The 7916-nt window shown below is 53.2% G+C and overlaps 1 protein-coding gene across 2 annotated transcripts; it reads left to right on the top strand.

The window, feature by feature from the left end:
• Positions 1-200: 200 nt before the first annotated feature.
• On the top strand, positions 201-3847 carry Suox (sulfite oxidase). Of its 2 annotated transcripts, none has more exons than XM_051170666.1 (4): positions 201-327; positions 1776-1835; positions 2058-2235; positions 2399-3847. In XM_051170666.1, the coding sequence occupies exons 2-4, from the start codon at positions 1786-1788 to the stop codon at positions 3806-3808; spliced, it is 1638 nt and encodes a 545-aa protein (XP_051026623.1). In that variant the 5' UTR covers positions 201-327; positions 1776-1785; the 3' UTR covers positions 3809-3847. The 2 variants fall into 2 exon arrangements, with proteins under 2 accessions (XP_051026623.1, XP_051026624.1); XM_051170667.1 differs by lacking the exon at positions 201-327 and adding an exon at positions 810-946.
• Positions 3848-7916: the final 4069 nt, after the last annotated feature.

The following is a 7916-nucleotide window of genomic DNA, read 5'->3' as shown; positions in this document are numbered from 1 at the left end:
GGGGACTGCGGTCCCTGGGAGGTAAAGGCCTGCAAGAGCCCGCAGCGGACGACGCCCCGCCCCCTTGCCCCCTCTGGGCCCGCCCCATTCCCCCCTCCCCAACTCGCCCACCCCCTACCCCCCCAGGCTTCGGCGAGGGCAGCCTGTCCCAGTCTGGAGCAGCGGAAAAGCCAGGGACCAATAGCGGCGGCTTGGGCGAGGGGAGTGAGGTCGCCTGCACGGGCCGTGACGTCACGGCCGAGCCCCGCCCCGCCCCGCCCCTCCGCCCCGAGAGCTCTCGCCCCGCGCGGGGCGGGTGGAATTGTTCTGCTGCCGACATCCAGCGGGGTAAGGAAACTGCGACCTACCGACGGACCGGGAAGGAGGGAGGGAGAGGGAGGGAGGGCAGCGGTGGGACCAACGGGGCCGATGAGGCTCCAAATCTTAGGGGTAGCAAAAGGACCGGTACCTCCATTTACGATGTCTGGGTGGGCGCTCCTGGGATCGCAGGCTGCGGGTCTGTCCGAATTCTGGACATACACACCCTCCTACCTAAAGTGTCCGGAAAGTAAGGAGCTTGCTTGCACCGTGTAGCGGCTTTTCGGTATCTATCAGGCCACCCACACGCACCCCCAAACCTGGGGCCCGGTTGGTAAAAGCGGGTTGCTAAAATTAAGGGTTGGCAGGAAAGCTCCCCGTGGCCCAGGCGCTAAGATGAGAAGAATTCGCTCCTGTTTCCATCTTCCTTCCTTCCCTAACCCGTAAGACCTCCACCTCAAGCATCTCGGCAATCAGCTGCTTCTTATTTCTCTCCACTTTGACCCTGACCCTCCTGGGTCAAAGAGGCACCAGGTTGTGAGGAAGACACTGCTGCAGGACAGAGGGCAGAAAAAGTAACTTCCTTCTGTAGCCTGACACCCTGGCCATTGACTCCGCTGGGTTTGCTGAAATCATCACAGACTACAAGGTTAGGGTGGAGACCGAGTTTGGGTTCAGTTCTCAGGCGGGGTATTTATTTTAGAGGGGTGGAGGGAGAAAAGAGGAAAGGCCTGGGTGAGTGTTATTGCTTAGTTACTCTTCATATCAGTTCCTCTGGGAGGAAATGAGGATACAAGTTCTGGGAGGCCTGCTGTGTTGCTGCTCCGCGGGAGCTAGTGTACAAGACCTGCTTTTACAGTTTGCTTCTAGGATCTGGGGTCCTTCGGCCCGCTAGGCTGCCTCTATCTCTCGCCTCTGCTTTCATCAGTTTCTCTTTAGGAGTAATTACAAACTGGGGAAGTAGGGATTTAGCTCAGCGGAGGAGCTATAACATTCTCAGAGTCTTAGGTTCAGTAACCATCGTCATTAAAAAAAAAAAAAAAAAAAAAAAGAATGGCAAACCTGTATCTGTCATCTAGTCCCTTGGCCTGGGGCACTGTTCTTTCAGGAAGCCTCTGTACCTTTCTACCCCACCCCCACCCCATTACATACAGCCTGCCTCTGAAGTGCCCCAAGTTTACTCTTTTTTTGTTGTTGTTTTGTTTTGTTGGGGCTTTTTTTTGTTTTTGTTTTTTGAAACAGGCTTTCTCTGTTTAACCTCAGCTGTCCTGGACTCACTCTGTAGACCAGGCTGGCCTCGAACTCACAGCAATCTGCCTGCCTCTGCCTCCCGAGTGCTGGGATTAAAGGCGTGCGCCACCATGCCAGGCTCCCAAGCTTACTCTTAAAAACCCATTTGGACCATGCATTCTTAGGTCTCCCATATATCCCCTCACAGGGGTTCTCTCATTTTAAAACCTAGAATCTTCTGCTCCTAGGTCTGCCACAATGCTGCGTCTGTACAGAACTGTGGTTGTGGGGCTCCCACAGGTCATGAGGTAAGCCATCCCATCCCAGGACTTATCTCCTAATCCACCTCATGTTTATCTTACCTGGCAGATACTTATCTTATCTGGCAGATAGTATAGTAAGGAGATGGGGGAAAGTGAAACCCACATTTCGCTGGCCCTACCCATCCGGAAGAAGCTAAACTCCAACTGAAAGCCAGTGACTAAAGAAAGAGGGAAAGGCAGCCCAGGACTAACATCTCTGTCTTCCAGAGTCAAGTCAACCCCCTTGAGGCTCTGCATTCAAGCATGCTCCACAAATGATTCACTCAGGCCCCAGCCTCCTGGCCTTACAGTCTCTGATGGTAGCTCAAGGACTCGGGGATGGAGAGTCGTGGGGACTCTGCTCGGCCTTGGCGCGGCGCTGGCCTATCATGAGCATCAGTGTAGGGTAAGTGGGACAGGGACTTCTATGTCGGAACAGAGGGACCGTCCGTGCCCTTGCCTGGGACCGTGGCTCCCTTAATTTCCCAGGCTAACTGTGGATGGGGTCAGAGTGGCCTAGAATGACTTAACATTCTGCTCCGTTTGCTGTCTCCCTCCCTGACCCCCAGGCTGCTCAGGAGGCACCGCGGATTTACACCAAGGAGGATGTGCGTTCCCACAACAGCCCTGAAACTGGGGTCTGGGTAACATTAGGCTCTGAGGTCTTTGATGTCACAAAATTTGTGGACATGCATCCAGGAGGGCCGTCAAAACTGATCCTGGCAGCTGGGGGTCCCCTAGAACCCTTCTGGGCCCTCTATGCTGTTCACAACCAGCCCCATGTACGTGAGTTACTGGCTGAGTATAAGATTGGGGAGCTGAGCCCTGAAGATAATATGCTCCCCACCCTGGAGGCCTCTGACCCTTTCGCCAATGATCCTACACGTCATCCGGCCCTGAGGATTAATAGCCAGCGCCCCTTTAATGCAGAGCCTCCTCCTGAACTGCTAACAGAAAACTACATCACACCAAACCCCGTTTTCTTCACCCGGAACCACCTGCCCGTACCTAACCTGGACCCAGATACCTATCGTTTACATGTAGCCGGGGCACCTGGAGGCCAGTCACTGTCACTGTCCTTGGGTGACTTGTACAAGTTTCCCAAGCATGAGGTCACGGTCACTCTGCAGTGCGCTGGCAACCGGCGCTCTGAAATGAGTAAGGTCAAGGAAGTGAAAGGTCTGGAATGGAGGACAGGGGCCATTAGCACAGCACGCTGGGCTGGTGCACGGCTCTGTGATGTATTAGCCCAGGCTGGTCACCGACCTCGGGAAACTGAGGCTCATGTCTGTTTTGAGGGACTGGACTCAGACCCTACCGGGACCGCCTACGGAGCGTCCATCCCTCTGGCTCGGGCCTTGGATCCCGAAGCCGAGGTCCTCCTGGCGTATGAAATGAACGGCCAGCCTCTGCCTCGTGACCACGGCTTTCCTGTACGGGTGGTGGTTCCTGGCGTGGTAGGCGCCCGCCATGTCAAATGGCTGGGCCGAGTGAGCGTGGAGTCAGAGGAGAGTCCTAGTCACTGGCAGAGGCGGGATTACAAAGGCTTCTCCCCGTCCGTGGACTGGGACACAGTAGACTTTGATCTGGCTCCATCAATTCAGGAACTGCCTATCCAATCGGCTATCACGCAGCCTCAAGATGGGGCCACGGTCGAGCCCGGAGAGGTGACGATCAAGGGCTACGCATGGAGCGGCGGCGGCCGGGCTGTGATTAGAGTGGACGTGTCTATGGACGGTGGACTGACCTGGCAGGAAGCCGAGCTAGAGGGAGAAGAACAGCATCCCAGGAAGGCCTGGGCCTGGCGAATATGGCAGCTGAAAGCTCGTGTGCCAGCTGGGCAAAAGGAACTGAGGCTCGTCTGTAAGGCCGTGGATGACAGTTACAACGTGCAGCCCGACACTGTAGCCCCCATCTGGAACCTGCGAGGCGTGCTCAGCAATGCCTGGCACCGCGTCCATGTTCGTGTGGTCCCGTGACCACATGACAAAAGGCAACAGAGCAATTTGTACCCAAAGAACTACCTGATACCTAAACCCCTTTTCCAACCAGTGTGTAACCCGAATTGCCCTGTACTTAACTGTCGTTTTAAACTGTACCCAGACATGCATTGCGCATTTCTGCCCGGGCACACAAGTCTCTCCTGACTCCTGGCCCTGTGCCTAGAGAAAGGCTGGAGGTGAGAAAGCAGCTCTGAAGACACTGCTCTCTTGTCCCACATCTCTACTTCTAATGCCCCGCCCCCTGTCCGTTCCTCCCCCCCCCCCCCCCTCCCCTCATCCAGGCCTTAATTTGGATTGCTTAAGATTCTTCGACCGTGTGTGGAATGTGTAAAGGCTGGACATTACTGGGGTTTTGTTTTGTTTTTTTTCCTTTGTTTTGTTTTTGTTGATATTTGTTTTGTTTTGTTTTTTGAGACGGGGTTTCTCGGTGTAGCCCTGGCTGGCCTTAAACTCAGAGATTTGTCTGCCTCTGCCTCCAGGGTGCATGGAGTGCCACCAGTGCCAGGCTCCATAACTATTTTCTATTGCTTCTGGGATGCAAAGGGGTTTTCCCTCTTAGAGCTCTGCTTTTAAAAATATACCAATAAAGTGTCTGTTTAAGATTATGACTGGAATCTCTTGGGCCTGGACAGTGAGTGAACATGTTGCGAGCGAGCAACCCAAAGCTAGGGTGCAGTCGCTGGAAAAGCAAGGAGTGGGTCCCCCTTCTCAGCTCTGCTTACCATCTGCAGCACCACCTAAATTCCCGACCTGGAGATACCTGTGAAGAGAGAAGTGATTTTAAAAACATACTTGGCATCCTCAAACCCTGCTCCCTAGGCAGGATTGACAAAGAATGCAAAGAGACTGAAATCAATATTTTCTTAGGGAGGCCAGAGGCAAACCTTGGCACCAGGGGCAGACGTGCCGGGGCACATGGGGCGTCCGGTGTGCACCTAGTTTGCAAATTAGATGCAGATGAACAGATAGGTTTGACTTAACCTCTGCGCAACAGGGCCTTTTGGACTTAAATCTTTCGGCGCTCGGCTATTCTCCCCTAGCTCCTCTCCCTTTTTTTTTTTTTTTTTTTTTTTTTTTTCCCCTCCCTCAGCAGTCTCCCCGGCTTGGGGGCGCTCGGAGTTTGGCCCAGTCGCCTGTCGCCTGGTAGTGAGACCGGAAGTTACTCGGGAGGGGGGCAATGGCCGTAATAGGGGGGGCTCGGTGGGGGGGCCGGTCCCTCCTCAGGTGAAGCCCCTGATGGAGATGGAGCCGCCACCACCAAGCGCCCGGATCCCGGCTTCGGCCTGGCTGCGGCCGCCTCAGTGACCCCCATACCCCCCGCGCTGGGCCAACCTGGACCAGGGTGGGGGACGCCCCCTCCCTCTTTTCCCACCGGACGCGTCCCTACTCTCCCAGCCCCCAACAGCCTGCGCGCGCCGGAGACGCCTCAGGTGAGTGGGGGGCGGGGCCCACGCCGGGCGGGGGCGGGGCTTGGCTGCGGGGCGGGGCTTTCGTTCGGACTAGAGGTGGGGAGTCGCAGCCTGGGGGAGGGGCGGGCTGGGTCTGCAGCACCTTGGCCAGAGCCTGCAGAATTAGGGATTGGTAGGCTGACAGGTCAAGAGGGGGCTGAAAGGCAGAGCAGAACTGACATGTGGGGAATAGCTAGGAACAGCTAGGGGCAGAAGGACAAAAAAACCCCATAGCGATTGAGTACCAGAAAAAGCAGGCGGCCTAGGGCCTTCATTGAGAGAAAGAGAGAAAGACCCAGGCCTACCTAGGACTCTCTCCAGGAGGCGATGAAGGAGTGGGAGAGACCACAGAATGGGGCGCTGTTTGTGTCCTGCTGTTTGGGTGAGAAACAAGGCTGGGAAGGAGCCCTGTGATAAACCTCTGAAGGAGAGCTACATAAACTTAGGAAGCAAAATGCTTCTTTCTGAACATTAAAGCCATCCTCAGTGTACCTCCTCATACAGACCCTTCTCAGCTTTTTTTTTTTTTTACCCTTTATCTTCTATAGTTGTATTGTTTGGCTTAGTGGTTGGTGTGTGTGTGTGTGTGTGTGTGTGTGTGTACAGCACAGCTACATGCCAGGGTCAGGACAACTTTGGAGTCAATCTTCTGTTTCCATCTTTGCGCTGATGTCAACAGGTTGTGAAGCAAATGAATCATGGTTGGGTTTTTCAGACAAGAGTCTCCTGAAACCCAGGCTGGCCCTGAGTTTATGATTCCCCTGCCTTAACCTTCTGAGTGCCAGGATTGCAGTTGTACCTAGCTGGGTTTTCCTTCGGTTTCTCTGAGGGCTTTTGTTTATGTCGTTGCTTGGTTTGAGACAGGGTCTTACTATGTAACCCTGGAACTCATTCTGTAGACCAGGCTGGCCTTAACCGCCCAGAGATCCATTCACCTTTTCTGCCTCCTGAGTGCTGGGCTTAAAGGCGTGTCACACACCATTAAAACCATGGTCAGCTGTTTGTTTTTGGGCCAGAATCTCCTGTTTCCTAGCCTAGCTTCAAATCTGCCGTATCTGAGGATGACTTTGAACTTGTGAGCCTCCTGCCTCAGTCTCCCAAGTGTTGGGACTACAGGTGGTCACCATGTAAGACTGGCTCCGTGAGTCTTATTTAAATCAAGATTAATACTTTCTTGGGGTAAGTGGAATGCGGACTTTCTGATATGAGCTACTTCAGAAATGAGGGGCCCCCTTTCTTCATCCAAGGTCAAGGATTTATCGACTGCTACCAGGATGATCCGGTGTATCACCAACTCGTACGTGTAGAGCCTAGCCCGCCTTTCACCACATCCCCTTTTCTCACAAACGAAGCTGCCAACTGTTATGACTCTTACTTAAGAGCAGGGACCGAGACGCAGCTCCACCCTGTTGCTTATAGCATCCTGAGCAGCTAACTCAGGTAAAAAAAAAAACATTTTTGGTTTCAAGGTGGAAAATAATTTCCAGATGAGCCAGTGTGAAGAGAATCGGTGGCTGGCAAGACGGCTTGGTGGTTGGAGGTGCCCATCACCAAGCTTTGATGACCTGGCTTGAGTTGGATCCCCAGGGCTCACAGGGTAGAAGGTAGAACCAACTCTGAAATGTGCCCTCTAATTCCCTGAGTGCATGTTGTGGCATGCACACACAGTGTCTGCCTTGCAAGCCTGAGGACCTGAGTTCGAATCTGCAGTACTCATGTAAAAGCTGAGTGCCCCATCTGTAATCGTCAGTGCTTTGGAGGACTCCAGAGACAGGTGGATTTCTGGGTCCCTTAGCCAGCCAGCCCAGCCAGTTAATAAGCTCCAGGTCCAGTAATGGGAGCTGGAGAGATGGCTCAGTGGGTAAGAGCTCTTGATGCCCTTTGAGAAACTGAGGTTCAGTTCTCAGCACCCACACAGGGGCTTGTAACAGGCTCTGTAACTCCAGTTGCAGAGGCATGAGACACTCTCTTCCAGCCTTGGCAGGCAGGAGTCACGCACCAGGTACACAGACAAGCATGCAGGCAAAAATCCCTGTCTTAGTCACTCTTTTATTGCTCTGAAGAGACACTGTGATGAAGACAACTATTATAAGAGAAAGCACTTAGGGCTGTAGAGATGGCTGAAGTTAAGAGCACTGTCTGCTCCTCCAGAGGTCCTGAGTTTAAGTCCCAGCAACCACATGGTGGCTCACAACCATCTATAATGAGATCTGGTGCCCTTTTCTGGTGGGCAGCTATCCATGCAGGCAAAGCACTTACATACATTAAATAAATACTTTTTTAAAAAAATATTTATTTAGGGGAGGGCTGGAGAGATGGCTCAGTGGTTAAGAGCACCACTTACTCTTCCAGAGGTCCTGAGTTCAATTCCCAACAACCACACAGTGGCTCACAACCATCTACAATGAGATCTGGTGTCCTCTTCTGGAGGGCAGACACACATGCACGCAGAATATTGTATAAATAATAAATAAATCCTTTTTAAAAAACATTTATTTGGGGGCTGGTGAGATGGCTGAGAGGTTAAGAGCACTGGTTGTTCTTCCGGAGGTCCTGAGTTCAATTCCCAGCACCCACATGGTGGCTCACAACCATCTGTAATAGGATCTGAATTCCTCTTCTGGTATGGGTGAAGA

The sequence above is a fragment of the Acomys russatus genome, chromosome 28, assembly GCF_903995435.1.
Source record: "Acomys russatus chromosome 28, mAcoRus1.1, whole genome shotgun sequence".
Lineage (NCBI taxonomy): Eukaryota > Metazoa > Chordata > Mammalia > Rodentia > Muridae > Acomys > Acomys russatus.
The sequence above is the reverse complement of the archived record's forward strand: the minus strand, read 5'-3'. Positions and strand labels throughout refer to the sequence as shown.